Source organism: Poecilia mexicana, unplaced genomic scaffold (assembly GCF_051168715.1).
Source record: "Poecilia mexicana isolate PSO_F unplaced genomic scaffold, ASM5116871v1 scaffold_4, whole genome shotgun sequence".
In the NCBI taxonomy this organism is placed as follows: Eukaryota; Metazoa; Chordata; class Actinopteri; order Cyprinodontiformes; family Poeciliidae; genus Poecilia; species Poecilia mexicana.
The window spans coordinates 226,404-246,668 of record NW_028263373.1 but is presented as its reverse complement, the minus strand read 5'-3'; the positions used below and the strand labels follow the sequence as shown (position 1 = coordinate 246,668).

At 35.6% G+C, this 20,265-nt stretch overlaps 1 protein-coding gene across 2 annotated transcripts in view; it reads right to left on the bottom strand.

The window, feature by feature from the left end:
- Positions 1 to 2,672: 2,672 nt before the first annotated feature.
- Positions 2,673 to 20,265, bottom strand: part of LOC106925986 (disks large homolog 4) — a 120,845-nt gene continuing 103,252 nt past the window's right edge. The window contains exons 15-24 of one of the 2 annotated variants that reach the window (XM_015000601.2): positions 16,523 to 16,705; positions 13,285 to 13,348; positions 11,830 to 11,845; positions 10,192 to 10,233; positions 9,873 to 9,923; positions 8,997 to 9,098; positions 8,512 to 8,684; positions 8,325 to 8,434; positions 7,482 to 7,573; positions 2,673 to 6,729 (exon numbers count right to left, since the gene is read on the bottom strand). In XM_015000601.2, coding sequence (XP_014856087.2) covers positions 6,623 to 6,729; positions 7,482 to 7,573; positions 8,325 to 8,434; positions 8,512 to 8,684; positions 8,997 to 9,098; positions 9,873 to 9,923; positions 10,192 to 10,233; positions 11,830 to 11,845; positions 13,285 to 13,348; positions 16,523 to 16,705 — 940 coding nt within the window. In that variant the 3' untranslated portion in view covers positions 2,673 to 6,622. The remainder of the gene's footprint in view (positions 6,730 to 7,481; positions 7,574 to 8,324; positions 8,435 to 8,511; positions 8,685 to 8,996; positions 9,099 to 9,872; positions 9,924 to 10,191; positions 10,234 to 11,829; positions 11,846 to 13,284; positions 13,349 to 16,522; positions 16,706 to 20,265) is intronic. The other variant, XM_088004676.1, reaches the window with a different exon arrangement.

Sequence of the window (20,265 nt, the reverse complement as noted above, 5' to 3'; positions counted from 1 at the left end):
CCAGATTTTTATCTAAAATAAAATTCCCAGGTATTAAAAAATACATAAGGAATCCATTACACTGAATGTTTCTCAATTATAGACAAGGATAAGAGAAATAGCTTTTTGCCTCACAGAAATAATGTTATATTCTCAGGAGGAAACAATTAAGAATAATGGAGCTGAGAAATCATTAGAAATTACACAAACGCTTAGATCACGTTGTGTTTAAAAGCCTGCTGAGCATAAAAACAGTTTGTCCAGACTTCCACATTTTTCCTGGGGAACAGGGAGTCATAGCTGCAACTTTGTTAAAAAAAAAAAATAAAAGAAACATTTTGGCTCCAAAAAACTTCAGGATAGCATTAAGTTATATAAAAAACACGAGTTTAAAGGTTAGTTTACAGTTCTAGTCTTGTGAGGCAAACATTACAGCTCAAGTTGAGGTGTAAATGTCAGCTGATGTGCTCCAAAAATAAAACCTAACTGTCTTCACATGAGCATCCCTTGTTCTTCTGCTGCAATAAAAGAGTTAAATTAGTCACACTGAGCTCTTCAGTCACGTACAGCAGCAAGAGGGCAATATAATAATAAACAAGCTGCTTTTTCTTCGCATTCTGAAGTTTAATAAAACAACACGTTTGAGTCCCATCTGCATTTTTCTGATATCAGCTGACAGCCGGACATTTCACCCTCATCACCGGATAGTTGGACATTTGAACGCAGGAACTCAGCGACCTGAAGGCGTGATAATAAGAACCTTGGACATGCCGTAAAGTCAAAGGCCGGAAGTCTCACTGTGGTTGCTGACTGCAGACGGGCGTCGAGCTACACAAAGAAACTTACAGCTGACAACTTGAACATCTGTTTAAAGGGGACGTATGACGCAAAATTCACGTTTTGCTTGTTTTAGTACTTCCGTTTTGGTTTCTACTGCTCCTAAAAACGAAGTGATTAAAAGAAAAACACCCAGAAGTTTTTTGGCAACAAGTTAATGTTTCTGGTAAATGATCCATTTCAAAAACCTTCTGAATATAATGTCACAAATCAACAGCACATATTTCATGGCCCCTGTGTCACCCAAGCCGAGCTCCAGCACGTTTGATCAGCCATACAATGGCTGCTGGAAAAGACAAGCGTTTCATTAACTTACCATCCAGAAACCACTTTCTACATTCTTGTTGGTTGTGCAGGAGGCTCCACTTCTGCTTTTCAAATATGAACAGCTGAATAATTCCCTATCTATTTGCAGCCAATTTTACGTGAAGAGTGTAAACTTTAAAGTGACAGGAGGCCCCAAAACAAACCACTCTAAAAGGAGCTTAAAATACTCAAAACAATTTTTTTTTACATATTTTGTGTTTTGGTATCCTAACCTGTTCAGGGAAGCATCTTTAAAATAATGTTCTTTATTATACAAGTGACCAGTACCGTCATTTACATAATTTGCCATTTATGACAATAAGATGCCATTTGTCACTAGTTTAGTGTTAAAGATGAATCTTTTGTTTTCCAGCCACATAGAAAAGTAACAATGTCGACTTCAATGGTTGTAGAAATGCTACATATATAGCAGGTATGACTAAAAAAATGATTTACTTTGTAGTTTAAGTCCTTGAAATTGGGCCTCTGTCTCTTTAAGAAACTTTTGCTGTTTCTGAAACTCAGAAACTTCAGGAAGTCGCTCCTTCATTAACCCTTTAGCAACATTTTCAGTAGCGTTTCACTGAGAATCAATGTTTTCTATGCTCTTGTTGAATCGACGTCACAGAGAATTAATTTAAAATATCATAAAGTGGCCGATAAGCGCAGCTTTTTAAACGTACTTACCTGCAGGTTTTACTGACTGGAATATGTGTTCGATCAGGGGTGTGCAAACTTTTTGGGCCAAAAGTCAAAAGTAATCAGACGCCTAAAAACCCCCAACCTAAAATCAAGCAAATAATGTAGCTAAATTTACTGTATTTCAGAAAAGTTGTAAATTTAAAACAAAAAACTCATAAATTGAAATTAATCTCAGAAATTTTCTGGAATTTTTTATTTTTTAATTTTCTGACTTTTGAAAATTGTCAACATCTGAAAAGTTTTTTGTAGAAAATTTCAGAGATTAGTGGACATTTACTACTTTAAATTTTTTTTATAAATCTACATTGGCTGCAACGCGCCGTAGTAGATTTGGGACATTTTCTGTTTTAAAAGTAAAGCATCTAGTTTGCAGTTTCTCTTCGGCTTGATGGAACAAATTAATTTTCAGTAAGAGGAACAAGATTCGGTCACTTTGTTTAAAAACGTTTGTTACATTTAGTCAAGGCTGGTAAATTAAATAAAATCTGGTTTTGGTGCATCATTTCCATAAAAATCTCTGAATAAACATCGTTTTACCTTTTCTTAAAGCTACATTATAAAAAGACAAACACTAGATTGTAAGAAAACTATAAATTAAAAGTTTCCATCTGCATCTATCGGCTAAATTTGTATCATTTTTTAATTGCATTTTTGAAATTATTCACAAATGGCCGCTGAGCCGCACTTTGGATGAACTGCAAATTTTCAACTGAATCACCACCAAAAAGTTTATCATTCAAAATATCACTATATTACTATAAATGCACAGTAGATGTGATAAGAACATTTTTATGCATTTGACAGAGAAAAAGAAAAGTCGTCTCTTGTCACAGTTAAAGGGACTGCAGTAAAGCTCAATAAAGCCTTTTATTTATTTTTGTACCAAAATAGGCAGTTAGAGCAGGGATAAATATTATATTATGTTAGATATAGATACATCTCTTTAATCGATTCTTTGCATCGGTGCTTTACTCTAACAAACAGTGGCATAGTCCCCCGGCTGAAACACGCAGCCAGAGCCGTACGGAGGTTCCCGTTCTCTCAGCCGACGGTCACAAATAATCTACTGGGATTAACAAGGAAACATAAATCCAGAAGAACAGAGGAGACGTTAAAGCTCTCAAAATGTGGTGAAAGTTGGTAGTTTTTCTGCGTTATCAGGGCGCCGCCGCTGAAAGAAGGGCCTCTCTGTACGCCTCCGTCCTCCAGTCAGCTTGGAGGAGTCGCCTTGAGGGATTAACGCGGATTAAGGGGAGACGGTGGCTGACGAGGTCCATACAAGCAAGGGCTGCGCCATCAAAAGCATCTTGACTTTCTGTCCTCAAGCAGCAGCTGATCGTCGGGTTATTTTTATCGTCCTGTCACGATGCGGCTGAAGGTTCGGTTTCCGTGACGACAGGGAGGAAACGGTGAAATTAAAGCTGCAGCTGGTTTTCATAGAGGAGAGAAACGAAGCAGGTGGTGCTGAGGTCACACAGCCAGAGTCAAAATAAAAAATGAAAATCCAAACTAAATAAAAAAAACATACAGTGGATTTATGACAAAGTATTAGGACCAGACCAAGAAAAAATAAAATTATAAGAAAAAAATTGTAGTAATATGAGAATAAAGTCATAATATCAAAACTTCATTCTCATCTTGACTTTAATACGACTTTATAGTTATTAATACAACTTATTATTCATAAAATTACGAGAATAAAGTCGTACAAGAGTAAACTTAAATAAGGTAATATTCATAATATTACAACTTTATTATATTTTGTAACTTTATTCTCGTATTATTTTTACTTTAATAGAACAACTTTATTGATACGACTTAATATTACTTTATTCTCATTATAAAACTGCAATAATAAAGTTGCAATAATACCAAAATACAGTTGTACAAGAATAAAATAAAAATAATGTGAAAAAAATTGTTTTTATTATGACTTTATCCTATTATTATTTTGACTTTATTCTCGTTTCAACTTTAAGAGTATGACTTTATTAATGCAACTTAATATAACTTATTTTCATAATAAAACTACAAGAATAAAGTCATAATATTATAATTACCTCATAATACTGCAACTTTATTTTCATATTACTTAAACTTTATTCTTTTAATTTTATTATTTTTTATTTTCTTAGCTTTGCCCCAACACTCTGTCAAACGTTTTTTATGACAAACTTTGATGTTTATGCAACGTCTGATATCTTTGTTTACTAAAAATGTGTAAAAATAAAAACCTTCACCAAAATCTCCTTCATAACTTTAACAGAAAGACGCGTCACACAAGATGCTTTAGGAAATCAGCCCTCGTTAGTGCAACTACATTTAGAGGGAAGGAGTCACGATGATGATGATGAAGAAGGAGGCGTTTCACTGCTTAAGGTCAAAGTGCACGGAGCGTGTAGGAGACAGAAGTCTGAGGTAAAGCCAGAAAAAGGAGAAATCCTGGAATTACTGGACAGAATTGCTTTTACTGCTTTTTAAAAATAATAAAATCTCTTCTGATTTAAAATGTTAAGGTTTCCTCTTGAGCTGCTAAAAAGTCAGATTGATCCGATTTTATTATGTTTCAGTCAAATTTCCTTCCAACTCTGCATATTTACTGACCAAGTATGGCGAGTGGAAAACATAGTAACACATTTACATTTCATTTTTGTTCTTTAGTCCTGGGGAGCCCAAACTTTCTGTCGAGTCAAAAGTACTTGTGGGCCAAGAAAAACAAACCAAATAAAGTTGTCCACGTTATTATTTATTATTTTATTGAAGAAAATTCATGTTTATTTTTATAATCAAAACACTAAAATAATTTTGCTGTATTAAATCAACTAGTTTTTAAATTCCTTTGGGCTTGGCTGAACAAATTAGATCTCAGTTATAAGAACAGGATTTGAGTTATTTACTTCCAAAACGTTTAGTTGAGTTTAACATTGAATAAAAATCTAATTTTGTGCCCCAAAGTCAGCCTGGCTCCACTTATCACACAAGCTTCACTGTAAAAACATCAATACTTTGTGCAGTACTTAACATTTTCCATTTAAATTATGTAAATAATTTTTAATGTAGATTAAAATAAAGTTTAAGCAAATCTGTATTGTTTTTTAACTACTGTTGAGGACCACAAAAAAATTAGTCGAAGGGCCACAAATGGCCCCCGCGGCACACTTTGGACACCCCTGACTTAGAAGAACAAATTCCCATCCCAATACTCCAATATCGAGTAAAATCTCCCAAATACAGCAGATCTTTGCTTTTGATTGTCTTTTCCTGTCTCTGTAGGGTATGTCGGACCCATCAGAATATTTAAGAACTATATTTAAAAACACTAATTATGACTGTTTTTACAACAAACGTCGTTCATGTTTCTGCTCATTAAGCCTCTGCTGGAAATATTCGCATTGAGGTAAAAATTATGGTCAGGTTTCTAGTTTGAATTAGTTTCCATATTAATATTTTAGCAAAAAATATGAACCCAAAGCTTCAAATATATTTCGATGCTTAAAAAACTTTGATATAATTCTCTATATTGCATGAAGGAAATATAATTGTTACATTTAAAATTAAGGTGATCAGAAATCTCTAAAGTGATTATGAATATTTTTCATGCTACATCCATAAACAGTAGCTTCTCAACACTTTGGCTTTTGCACTGCAAAAACACAAAATCTTTAAGTATTTTTGTCTAGTTTCTTAGTTCACTTGAAATGAGACAAAACTAAGTTAAAGTAACTTTTCAGTAAGATATAGGAGCTTGTTTTAAATAAATAATTCCTTAATATTGATTTCAGGGGCGGATTATTTCACTTATAATACTTTTTTTCTGTTATCCTTATAGCTTTGGAAAACTTTGGAAAAATGTCTTGTTATAAATGAAAGAATCGCCCAGTGCAACTGGAACGGGGTTGCTAGGTGACGGGCTGGGCTTGGCTGGCGTTGCTAGGTGACGGGCTGGGCTTGGCTGGCGTTGCTAGGTAACGGTACTTTGGTACAAGTGAAATAATCTGCCAGTGGAATTAGAACTTTTTCATCCGTTTCTTGTTGAGAAGTCACTTATAAGTTAGTTTTGTCTTATTTCTAGTGTACTAAGATATTTACACTGGAAACTAGGCCAAAATTACCTGGTAAAATTATGTTTTTTTTGCAGTGTGATGCTGAAACGCAGGGCAGGGGAAGGTAGAATTACAATAAATATTTTCACTTCCTATATAAGGATTTTAGAGTGTAGGAAGAGAAAATGAGGATGCGAAAGGATGAAAAATGTAAAATAAAGACAGAAAGAAACTCTAAAAACACCCGATGCCATGTGGAATGACAGACAGAAAGACAGACAGGGAGTTAGATCAAGATTTTTGTCCCATAAACATGCTCTTAAAGCTACAGCGTGCAAAAGTCTGCCTCTTGGTGACAATATTATCATTACAAACTGATACATGAATGCATTACTCTTTGTTAATATGAAAACAACAACGACAACAACAATAAGAAGAACAGTAGTGAAATAAATCAGATCATGGTGCAAGTTGCCTTGATTTGAACCAACTCCTTAAACATTAAGGAACCAAGCTGAAGGAAGATCCACCCGGAGGCTGCCGGACCGACCCGAGGTCCTCCCGGTGCAGGAAGGAGCCGTCCCAGACAGTCCCGGCCGCGCCGCGCCCGCCGACATCGTGTGCTTGTGTGGAAACACGTGTGTGCAGCAATGCAAAACAGAGGAAGCAGGCTGATAGTAGAAAAAAATAAAATCAAGTGGGAAGTGCAGAGACAGTAATGTGTGTGCGTGGATGTTTTCCATGTGTGTGTTTGTTCAGAGGCGCTCCTTGGTGGTCACCCAGATGTAAGGACCCGACTGCTCCTCGATGATTTGCTTCACCTGCGAGTAAATTTCCTCTAAAGAAGAGCCGTGGACTATTGCTGCAAGAGAGACAAACACAGAGATCAGTGGGTTACAAACAAAATACAAGTTGTTTCTGAGCAGGAAGGAGCAGAAAATAAATAAAATAAATCACTAAAATGTTCTCCCCATTTTTTGAACAAAGTTTAATGAAATTTTAGTCAGTTCTGCTTATTTTGTTTTATGGCGTCTTGTGACTTTAAATCCACACCCCCACCCCCAAACTCAAAGTTTACACTCACACGTAAAAATAACTTGCAATCAGATGTGCAATTATACAACCATACATCTTTGAAAAGCAGAAGTGGAGCCTACTGCACAACCTACAAAAGTGCAGCAAATAGTTTCTGAATAGTAAGTCAAGAACGAAACAGTTGTCTTCTCCAGCAGCCATTGTACAGAGCATACAGCGGTAAAACCAGCTGACAAAATGTTATGGAGATCAACTGGGGTTGCTAGGTAACGACGCAGTGCCCACTCAATGTAACTCTACAATCGGTTACATCAACCAAACAACAAAAAGGCAAATGCAGAAAGGAATAAAGTCAAGGAAAAGATGAGAAAAATTACTAGTCTGAAATAAAAAGTCATATTCATATCATTGTTTTTTTTTTATATGTGTGTGTGTGTGTATGTGTGTGTGTGTATGTGTGTGTGTGCGTGCGTGCGTGTGTGTGTGTATGTGTGTGTGTGTGCGTGTGTGTGTGGGTGTGTGTGTGTGTGTGTGTGTGCGTGTGTGTGTGTGTGTGTGTGTGTGTGGAAGTTGACTAACCGGTGAAGTACTCTGCAAACTCCTGCTCCAGTTTGATGCCTCTGTCGAAGGCCTTCCTCGCCTGTTCCTCTGTCAAACGCTTGTTCATCTCTCTGAAGAGCAAATGTTGAAAACATGATTTTACTTTTAAGTGTAAACTAAACCTGAGGTTGTAAACAAGAAGGAATGTGGTGCAGTAAACCTGCAATATATTTTTATACAGAAAAAGATATTGTGAAAAATTTCAAAATGCTAATAAATAGATTCATAAACACAAAAACAAAATATGTTACATCTATAATTTCAGTATGTTTTAGTTTTATAATTCTAATCCATGGCACAGTTCCAGTTAGTTAATTATTGTTCGTATTTATTTCATTTTACAAAAATGTTTTCTCAATTTCAGTTTTTGTTATATAATTAGTTTTAGTTAACTACAATAAGTAAGGTGGAATCAACTGACTCACTCACCCTCTGGTTACCTAGCAACAACCTTCTGAGTAACGTATGGTTACCTAGCAATGACTTATGGTTACCTAGCAACTACTTATGGTTGCCTAGCAATGAACCATAAGTAGTGATTTAGTAACTTGCGCAGCAGCAATGTAAGGTTTTGCTACTGTGTCCCATAATTGCTTAAAAATGAAAAAACGCGGCGTGGAATGAAAACTGGATGGAACAGGAAAGGTCATGTCACCAGTTTTGAATATCTCTGACATTTAAAACAGAAATCCCACCAATTGTTATGCTGTGATACATTTTTCAGCTGTAGCGTCCAGTCCTATTTAAAACGAAGCATTTCTCTGTAAAACCTTTCAGTTCGAAAGCGTACGAGCGTCGTTATTTAGTGCATCTGCTACTCACAGGATGTTGTCGACATTTCGTGGTCTAAGGAGGATGGCGATGGGGTAGAGGCCCGCCATCTGGAGACGCTTTATGGCATTCCCAGAAACATCCAGGATGCAGTGTTTCCCCTGCAGGAGAGCAAGAGTCCGACAATCAGCCGCCTTCACGGCGCCCCTCCTCCAGGCGCGCGCCTAGCGGGCCTCACCTTGTCGGCGACCTCTCTGACAGACTGTATGCTGGTCCCGTAGAGGTGGTTGTTGTACTGCCCCGCCTCGATGAACTTGTGTTCCTGAATCTCTCGCTCCATCAGCTCTCTTGAGGACATGAAGTGATAATCTCTGCCGTCTACCTCATAGTCTCTCCGTGGCCGTGTTGTGTCTAACAGGATTCACACAGATTCAGATCAGGCAAAAAAATTAAAATTTCGCTGCACAAACACAAAATCTAAATTATATTTTGTCAGGTTTCTAGTGTGAATATCTTTTACATTTGAAAAAAGATGCAACAGTTAGTTTAAATTAATAATTCCTTAATATTGAATTAAAAAACTAGTTCCACTGGCAGATTTTTACACTTATTACAAAACATTTTTTTCTCGTTAAAAGTAAAACACAAAATTCTGAGAGATGAACCAACACTTTTCCCTCTATTTTAAGGGATTATTGACTTAAAACAAATCAAGAAACTTACGTGGGACACAGGATCCAAACTTTTCAGGAAACTCAGAGATGAGGTCATCATTGACCCGATCCTTCATTGGTCCAAGCACGATGACTGGCCGTGTGTAATTAACTGGGAAAAGTGAAAAGAAGGACGTTTACTTCCATGAAAAGACACTTGTTTGATTACAAAAAGGAAAACGGGCTGAATCTGACAAAATCTTTCACAAAATTCACTGCTGATGTTTTATGAACTACAATTTAGTCATTGTAACCAAAAAATTACACTTTAAAAATTATACTTTAAAAATACAAGAGAGATAAATCTAACAGGACCAAAAAATGTCTTACACTTTAATCCGATCCTGCAGCGTACAATAATTTTAACTAGACAGAGAAGTAATGAAATCTTAAATCACTGCACAGCCAAAACTTAAAAGTTGTTTTGTACGTTAATAAATCAAAGAAATCCAGTTTGAAAATTATTTTGGCCTTGGAAGAAAAAAGAAAGATGTTCAGTTTATTCTAATTTCTTTTAATTTGTTTTGTGTTTTAAACCAGGTTTAATAAATTAGTTAAAATCCAACTGAGTTCTCTAAAATCGGTTGTTCTTGTGTAGATGTCAGTTGATAAAAGTTTTCTTATTTACTACGAAATAAAAAGAAAAATCGAAATATTCTCTTGTAGAATAAACTAAAATAAATGATTGAAGACAGAAATAGTATTATAGTAGAAAAATGTAAAATTAGATGTTTCTTTGCACATTTGTAGCATCGTCTGAGTTCCCGACTAGAAGCCAGTGCTGTTTTGGGGGAAAAGCATCTCAAATGCTGTCAGGTGATTTAATGATTTATAGAAATAACTGAAAAAGGTGAGTAAAAAGTAAAAATAAGAGTAATTTATGTACCTTCCTGCTGCACAACAGGTTGGTATGTAAGGAGGATCTCCTCCTGGCCAGCTGTTCAAACAGAAACAAATACTTTTAAAGGCTTAATGATCACATATTTGACACCACACCAAATTCCTACCCACTTCTACGTTGGAAAGAAAACTTCTCCAGCAGCTCTGGAAAAGTAGAGAGAAATATGACTTGCACACAAAACCCACATGCACATAATTAACACACAGAGAAACACACACCCACGGACAGACGACATGGAAAACACAAGAGGATGTAGAGCGAGGCGCAGCGGAGAAATGGAGGACAGAGGAGGATCTACACTTACAGGAACTACTCTCACTATCACTGGTGCCAGAGGTTACCAGCGCTGGAAGGACAAGACAGGTCAGAGTCAACACACACACATCCACACAATTACGTACACACACACACACAACTCACAGGAACACAAACACCCTTACACGAATACAATGTCTTATATTTAGTCATCAGTTTTCTGGAGGCACAACCATTTTAAAGCCAAAATTAAGCAGCTGTTCGGTAACTCAAGTCGTTTTTCTCTGTTGTAAATAGTAACACTGCAAAAACACAAAATCTTACTCAGTATTTTGGTCTAGTTACTAGAGAAAATATCTTAGTACACTTGAAATAAGTGAAAACAAACATATAAGTAACTTCTCAGCATAGGAGCTTGTTTTGAGTAAATAAGTTCTTAATATTCATGAAAAAGTTCTAGTTCCACTGGCAGATTATTTCACTTGTAACAAAGCACCGTTACCTAGCAACCCCAGCCAAGCCCACCCCGTTACCTAGCAACCCCAGCCGCCCAGCCCGTTGCCTAGCAACCCAGTTCTACTTTCACTGGAAGATTCTTTCACTTATAACAAGACATTTTTCCCATTTTATAAGTGCAACAAAATTAATCCAACAACAGAACTAATACTTTCTAATCAATATTAATGAAATGTTGATTTAAAACAAGCTCCTATATTTCACTGAAAAGTTACTTGTAAGTTAATTTTGTCTTATTTGCACAAGAAACCCAGTTCTAGTTCCACTGGAAGATTATTTATCTTATAATAAAACATTTACTCCATGTTATAAGTGAAATAATGAGAGGAACTAGCATTTTAATTGCTCAGTATTAAAGGATTATTGACTTAAATCAGGCTCCTACATCTTACAGTAAAGTTACTTATAAGTTAGTTCTGTCTTATTTCAAATGTACTAAAATATTTGCACGTGAAACTAGATCAAAATTACTTAGTAAGATTTTGTGTTTTTGCAGAGAAACATTATTATACTTCTTATTCCTAAAGAAAAGTCTGAATTATAAAAACTCAGAAATCAGGCATAAAATTCTGACTGGTGCAGCTTAAAGCTGATGTTAGCACAAGAGTCTGCACTACACTACAATGTGAAAGCTGCTTTTAAAGCAGAGACAGGCCTCTGGGTTGTGCTGATGTAATAAAAGATGATTTATTTGACTTCTGTGCTTTCCACTCCAAACCTCCAGTTTGCAAATGCAGCTTTCCTTTTTTCGAATCAGCAAATTTTTATTTTTTACAAAGATCTGCAGAACATGAAAAGAGGAAGTGAAACATCTGTGTTGCAAGACACAGAAATAAAACTTGAACTGTTTCTTGATTTAACAAGGAATCATTGTGAAAAACAAAACAGGGTAAGATTAAGCAAAATTTCAGTTAATTAAAAACAAATAAAGCAGAAGATTATTCAGGAATAAAAAACAAATTAGGTCTAGTTGGATGAAAATAAAGCAATCTATAAATTTTTTCACGAATATACAATTTAATCTAGAACACTACACAACAAAGTGACAAATTAGAACTATTTTGAGGGGATATTATTGGTTATCCCCTATCAAAACAGACAAAACTATTGTATCAGAACAAGCAGTTACACATAGTGACCAGCAGGTGTCAGCGATAGTTAGGTAGCTCACCTTTATCCTCTTGATCCTGGAGGAGAAAGAAAGAGAGGAGATCATTAATCACCACACACAGGACAATGAAACTGTGTGTGTGTGTGTTGTCAGCAGAAACACGGTTTGAAAGTCTGCTATGCAAATAACCGAGAGAAGAAGTGTGTGTGAGGGTGTGATCATTTTTAATGATCATTTCTTCATCACGTGGCGCAGCACGGCGTGAAGAAAACAGAAGAGTGAGATCGAGCCGACAGCGCAGTGCTATCAATAGCTTGTGCTAAAATTTGTGTCAGAGCTCATCTTTACACTCAAGTAATGCTGCAGCCTCAGATCTGATCAAGTTCTAACATTTAAAGGGGACTTATTGTGCTTCCTTCAACATGTAAGGCCAGGATTTCTGCATAAAATCATTCTTAGATAATGATATTTTAATCTTATGGTCACTTTAACATCCCTCCAACTCAACTTTTACACTCGCACGTGAAAATGGCTGCAAACAGATGAGCAATTATACAACTGTACATGTTTGAAAAGCAGAAGTGGAGCCTCCTGCATAACCAACTAGAATGCAATAAGTGGTTTCTGGATGATAAGACAACATAACAGTTATCCTTTCCAGCAGCCATTGTACGGCTCATACAGTCGTACAACCAGCTGATTAAATGTCCTGGAGCTCTGCTTGTGTTGCTAGGTAACAGGCTGGGATTCACTGTGGTTGCTAGGTAACAGGGTGCAATGACTGCATGCTGGAGGTTTTGGAAAGGGCTCATTTTTCAAACACCAAAAAACATCAACTTACTGCCAAAAACCGAGTACCATGGCAGTTTTTAGAAGTAGTAGGAACCCAATTGGAAATACAAAAAGGTCAAAAATGTGAATTTTGAAAAGTAATAGGTATCTCAATAAGTCTTGTCTTAAAGCAATATTTCACTTGCTTATGCACCTGTTCCCATAAGAATATCCTTTCTTATATATAGAAAGGATATAACCCAAATATCCTTTCTGGGATATTTGGGTTATGAAATAAAAAGTAAGTCTTTTGAGTTTTCCTCAGTTTTACGTGAATTTTGCACAAGCTAAATCCTTATTCCTGCTAATCTCCAGGTTTCAGGTGTTAGGTCCCAAACTTTAATATGAGAAGGTGAAAAACCAGAAACATCGACTGAAATGACAAGAGGGATTATCTTTATCTTGATCTTTTTGTTGGTTTTTGTAGCACCTTAAAATACTAACAACTAGCTTCTATGTGAAAAGAAAATCTCTCTTTTTTTTTTTTTTACTTTTTTTTTTTTACATTTTTTTACACTTTGGTTTCAGGTTTTTGCTGTAAGTTGGAACCATTTCAGGCAAAATTACAACTTTTAGAAAGCTGGAATCAAACTATTAATTAAATTGTTCACTTGTTACAAAGAAATGAGCTGCGACAGCTAAACGGCCAAACGTTTAGGGTCAGCATGAGGTGCACAAACTCACCGATCTGTCCTGAGACCTCGACACTCTGACCATCTTTAGCCTCGACCTTTCCTTCTTCTCTGCTCTGTGAGAGAAACAAAATGAGCAAAAACAGAAATCAACACTTACAGAGAAGAAACTCATGTTTTCCTTAAGAAGATAAGAAATAAAACAAATCTCAACACACAAAATGCATCAGGGCCATTATAAAAGAGAGGAGTAAATTTTCAGCAGAAAACTCATAAATTCTCTAGTAAAAAAGTCTGAAAAGTCAAAAACTGCTAGAAAAACATTTTTTTAATTAATATTAATTAATATAGAAAAAAACTTGAAAATGTTTAGATTAATCTTGGACAAAACAAGAACATTTCTGAGTTTGAAAAGTCAGATTTTCTGAAAGAAAATTGGAAATTTCTCAACTTGAAAAGTCTATAATTAGCCAGAAAAAACAAAAAATATTTTGAAATTAATCTCAGAAATTTTCTTGGAAAAAAAAGAGGACATTTCTGAGTTTAAAAAGTTGAAAATTTGCTAGAAAAGAACTCAAATTTTGAGACTAATCATCAACATTTTATATAAAAAGCATAAAAATGTTATGAGTTTAAAAGTCTGTTTCCTTGTTAAATTTTAGAACTACAATGAATGACGTCCTTTTCTAAAAACAAAACATGGGATTGGTACAGGGTATTTTTCACTCAAGACATTTGGCCAACATGACAAACACCTTTATACTTTTTCTAAAACGTTTGGTGAAATAATGCTTCAGCGTTGACACTGTTAGCGAAGCGGCTAGTCAGTTAGCCCTAGCGTAGCAAGCTGAGCCACTCCATCCAAACGGGGAGACGATCCTTCCTCTGCTACCCGTTTCCTCTCATCCTCGCCCCCCTGCCTCTCATCTCTCCCTCTCAGTCCCTAACACTTCTCTCTCCTCCCTCCCTGTCACCTGCCTCTGCCACACTGGGAAACATCGCTCTTCCAAACAGACTCCTCACACCTCAGAAACCTGTCAGCATCTGTGAGCCGCCTGAGGAAATGGCGTCACCAAGACAAGGAGGATTTTTTTTAGCTTTCTTCTCAGATGAATTTATCTACTTATAAACTGCAACAACACTGAATAATTAGAAAAATTACACTTTACATAAAGTAAATCTAAAGTAACTGAGGAAAAAGCTCAGTGTGCTCGGTTCAAGGATAAAGTATTTATTGTTGCAAAGCATGTGTCTGCATCATCAGAATAAAATAATATAATACAATATATAATAAAAGAGAACTGACAAACATTCATTATGCATTAGAAAAACATTCTCTAAACTTGAAGTTTTCTTTTTATGTAAAATTCACAGATTTCCTCCATTTATTTGCTACTTTTTGCAACTGAACAGCTTCATAAATTATTTATCAGCTTCAAAATCAACAAAATAAAAGTGAAAACTTTAAGTTGCAGGTAAAAATCTTCCAGACCTCTAAATCTAATTTAACATTTCAATAAACCCTGAAAACCCAAACATCCAAATGTTTTCCTAAACGGTTATGAACAAAGAAGAGTTTCTGATAGATGTTATTTCTTAAAGATAAAGGCAGAAACATTTCAGACGTAGATTCTTTGCACATGCCAGAACACATTTGCCATTTCTTTTTATGTAACTGTCGCCCTTGTCAGATCTGATTTGCTGGGTGTCATTTACACATTCTGACCCACATCTCCCAAAAATCAACTTCAAGACACTTTATGATTTTGGAAAAATATTCTGCAAGACAAAAGCAAATCATTTCTAACATTGCGTGTCCATCAGGGCGGATCTACTCAGTCTAGTTCTATGCTTTGTTGTTTATTTTGGATTATATTTAGAATTCCTAACTGCACTTTCTAAACCATTTGAAAGAAAGTTTAAGTTTATTTTTTACATGTTTGACCAAGATAAACAACCTATTTTATTCAATTTCAGTTTCTTTATTTTACTCCTACTAGCGCTGACTTAAACTGTCTATTGGGAATAAAAATTATTTGTTTTGACATATAAATTAAATAAATACTTTATATATAATAGGTCATATTTAAATGCAACCGTCAACAAAGAGAAGCAGTTTTTGCTCTGTAGTTATTGTAGAAATGCAGTTTCTCCAAGTTTAAATGTTTAAAAGACAAAATGATTCAGTTTTGAAGTGTAAATTTCCCCAATCATTTAGTTTTCATTCATTCATTCCAGAGGTGCCCAAAAATTTTACTCAAGTAAGAGTAAAAAAATGTTTGGGAGAAAGTCTACTCAAGACTGAGTTATTATCATCATCAACCATTTAACATTTGGAAATTGCATAAACAGATGGACCAAAATATAAAGTTAAATGGACATTTTGGTGTTTTAAGGACCAAGATGACAATAATTCATATTAAATAACAACATTAGGCAAAATAATTTTTTTCCACATCATTTTCTTTCAATATTAAAATTCATGAAACTTTAACAGAAGCTGCAGCTGTGAGTCTGGTGAATTTTTGGTTAAAACATGTTTGATTTTCATTCAGTGGGTAGAAAATCAGAAAATTTTACTCAAGAGTAGAAATACTTCATAACAAAACTATTCAAGTAAAAAATACAGTGGAGTAAAAATACGACTAAACTTACATTTTTTCAAAAGAGTTAGTCAAGTAAATGTAACTGATTCGTTAAAAAAAGACCTACATTGGCACTGAACTTCACCCTGTGTGTGATGATTTTCCTTCCTTTAGGTGTCTGGTTACTTCGTCTATTTAACAGAGTCTCCTGCACTGCTGCCATCATTTCTATGCATTATTTAGACTTTCCCTTTTACAGGTAAAAGCTTCTGACTCCAGAACGGGATATTTTGAGGTTTCACACATCTTCTCGCCCTTTAAGGGCGAAAGAACGGGACATAAATGTTAATAAAAGTCTCTTCAGTGCATATTCTGTTTGTAGTTTGAAAAAAGCTGCATTTCCATTACAAATGTGCATTATTTGTGCACACAACACTTTCCTTCTGCTTTCTATCATGTAAATAACTCAAAATGTCCCCAGTAGATTTCTTCACAGTTTTATTGTGGCCAGTCACATTAGGAGACTAATCTTTTTGTGTCAGGTTGTATAAATTAAGATGTTGTGTTGTTGCGGGGAAACTTCCAGTGAGGTGGTTTGTGAGTGTTAAATGGGGTAAGTTTGAGGATCACTGCAATCCCATCAGCTACCCAGAGACACGGCCTGTGAACCCCACCGACGTCTTGTGAACCCCTTAGCGCTCTGACCTCCTTCGGCTGGGGATGAGTCCGACTTCAGGGCAGTTTGGGGGTGGGGGGCTGAGGTGGCGGGCGGGCCACCACTCCTCCTCGCCGGCGCTGCTCACATGGAGGATGTCCCCAAAGCCGAACGGCAGGGCCTGGTTGGGCGCACTCAGATCTGCAGCACTTCCATCGTAGTCGAACAAAGCTCTGGAAACAAAAGAAACACACATTCAGTGAGAAACTGACTAAATTTAATGCACTGGCAGATTACACTGCAAAAACACAAAGTATTACCAAGTATGTCTGATGTAATTTATAGTGAAAATGTCTTGGTATACTTGAAATAAAACAAAACTAACAAGTAACTTTTAAGGACGATATAGGAGCTTCTTTAAAGTCAATAATTCCTTAAAAATGATGAAAAGGTTGTAGTTCCACTTATCACTTAAAACACTGAAAAATGTCCTATTCGTGAAATAATCTGGCAGTGGAACTAATAAAACTAGTACTTTTTATTAAATCAGTATTAAAAAAAAACATTGACTCAAAACAAGCTCCTATATCTTCCTTAAAAATTACTTCTAAGTTAATTTCGTCTATCTTTAAATGTACTATGATATTTATACTAGAAACTAGACTAAAATACTTGGTAATATTTTGTGTTTTTGCAGTGAACAACAGTCTTTTTTATCAGGTTTTTTCCTAATTAGTTCTGTTAGAGCGTTAGTTGTTACAGTGCAAAAAGACAAAATATTTAGATGTACTTTCTAGTGCCAATATCTTAATATACTTGAAATAAGACAAAGTTAGCTTACAACTTACTTTTCAGCAATTTATATGAGCTTTTTAAAAAGTCAGTAATTTCTTAATATCGATTAAAAAAGCACTAGTTCCACTAGCAGATTATTTCACTTATAACAAGACATTTTCCCCAATCTGCCAGTGGAACTAGTGTGTTTTAATCTAATTAAGGAATTATTGACTTAAAACGAGCTCCTATATCTTGCTGAAATGTTACTTATGAGTTAGTTTTGCCATATTTGAAGTGTACTAAAATATTTGGACTAGAAACTGGTTTTTGCAAGATTAGTATAATATCCCTCCTAACCTTTGTGAAAATGTGTCTTCAGATTAAGCACCACTATTCATATATTAAAATACTTAATAAGCAAAACAGTTAGGAGGGAGTGTTTTTGTCCAGTTCTGTGTAATTCATGCTTGCTCTTACGTCTGAACGGTAACATGTGTGTGTGACCGCAGGAAGCAAACTCTTCCAGAGGGAAAAGACCTGGGAAAAATAGGCCAGCAATATGTTTGTGCAACTGTGTGAATGCAAGGCAACTAGGGCTGAAATAAACTGAATTCCCAAATGTCCTTCCTGGCTTCATCAATAAAACAGGGCAAAGGCACAGGAGTGAGCGACAACGAAATTAGATGGAGAAGACAGGAGAGAGACAGAGAGAGCTGTAAATAGCCTGACGAAAGGTCAAAAAAACGCCACCCAGAGTTTTAACAGCGCCTGAATAAAATGGAGAAAACGTGTACTAAAATATTAGAAAAAGAGGACTACAAAAAAGGGTCCGGTACTTCAGTAAAATGCTGTTAGACCAGATAATTACACATATGAACCCCTTGCAAGTTATAGTTTACGTCCTGAAATTTGCGCATGCGCACATCGCTGGAAGCGGCGCTGCAGCGGTAGAACGGCTCCGTTCACTAAATGAAACCCGGAGATGTCGGTACGACTAATAATGCTTTGCTTTGCGCCACAGCAAAGGAGAAAACAATGCGGAAAAACTATGCAGAACAACTAAAACCACTTCTTTCTCACTCTCTGTGCCGGCTGAACTACACGGAGACTCGTTGCCACGGCAACGGGCAAAAACGATACTTAATGTTTCAGGAAAGGACTCAAACATTTCAGACACAAAGAACAAAACATTCAGTACGTTACAGTTTTATGTTTATAGGCTTTAAGTTTAATAAAAGCTGTGGTAGATCAGCTGCCGCTGCGAATAGCTAAGCTAACACTGCAAATAGCTAAGCTAACACTGCAGTGGTTGATTAGCTCATTTAAACACCTGCTCTGATCTGTCAGAGTTGATGTGTGGCTCGCCTTTTTTTATTTTACTTTACCGTAACACACTGAATTCCACATCACATTTTCTGTTATTGTCTGCGGCATTAATGGTTATTAAAGTCAAGAAAGAACAACTGAACTGCTTCCCTCTACCCTGTTATTATTTTTTCTTAATTGAAACGTTTTCTTGACCTTGTTATAAAGCTGTCATAGTGTAAGGGACACAGCAAAGCACTGTGTCCCTTTTTCTTTTTTATATCAGGCATACATTTAAGATTTACCGGGTTATATTGATAACTTGATAGCTAAAAGCATTAAGCTGCGTTTGGTGTGAATGCAATGCTAGTCATCATTAGCAAGCAGTGACCCGTGACGTCACGCTGCAACGGGTGAAGGACTGAGGTGTTGAACAGAGCGACTGCTACTACTAATTATTATAATTACTTATTAATCTGTGCTTATAATTAATTATATTTATTACTATTAATTAATATTATTGTTACTAATATTACTAATAATATCAATATTGTTAATATAGCGTTAATATGTTATACATGACATACATTATATATTATTATAAATAAATGTAATAATATGCGTTATAATATATGGAGGGATTACTTGTAAATACAGCAAATTAAATTACAAAACTTTATGCCCTGACATACTTCTGTTCAAATATAAACTACCATTTGATACAGTAAAGAGTAGTTTTAAAATTTAAATAAATGTTTACACATGAAACATGAAGATTCGGATCCATGAAGTAACGAGCTTTGCAGCTCTACGTCACCAGGGAATAAAATCTTAAACCCAGAGGCGCGTCTGCAAACATCCCCAATGATATTAAACCAAAGAAAGACAAAGAAAAGGTGTCACTGAGGGATGTTGTGCAGAATTATTAAACGTGTTTCTAATTCAATTACCGGCTCTTAGTTTGACATATTTTATTTGTTTGTGAGTGGAAATCTCCACGGTATGACTCCATGGGGAGAACAAACATTAATAATTACAATAATGTGAGACAAAAACACAATTACTTTGTTAAATAAGCTTCTGTAGCAGTTATGGCTGCCTGGGACTTCTGCAGAATTAAATTATTACTCCATTCATGTTTAACTTTCCACCGAAAGCTCAGATGGGATTTCTGCTCATGCAGCTTTATTTCAGAGAGTGAAACAAAAGGGGAAGGGAGATGTATAATATTTCTGTGTGAGATCGGACAATACAGGCAACGATATGAAAACAGACTGCAGCATAAACCTCTTGTCCTTTTAGATCACCTGCATCTCTTTGAACAAATCTTGTATGCAGAAAATTAGACACTTTTCTGTACAAATTTAAAGAAAAACAGTCCAGAACTAGATTGAAATACTTCAATTTAATTTAACAAAAATAATTTAAAGAAAAAAAAACACAAAAACACCTGAAGGTCAGAAGTTTGATGATGTAACACAGATTAATAAGTATTAAGTACACCTGCAGTTTTTGTTAAAGTTTCATAAGTTTTATTTATTGGTATTGATGATATTGGTCTGAGATTTATTTGGTATTGGATCACATACCTCTAACATTCAGCATCTTTAAGCTGATACGATTTAACAGTGATATGAACATGTGAAATATTGAATGTAAAGGTGTTTTCACGCCTGATAGTCCTTCAGACTCGGTTCGATTCGTTACATTT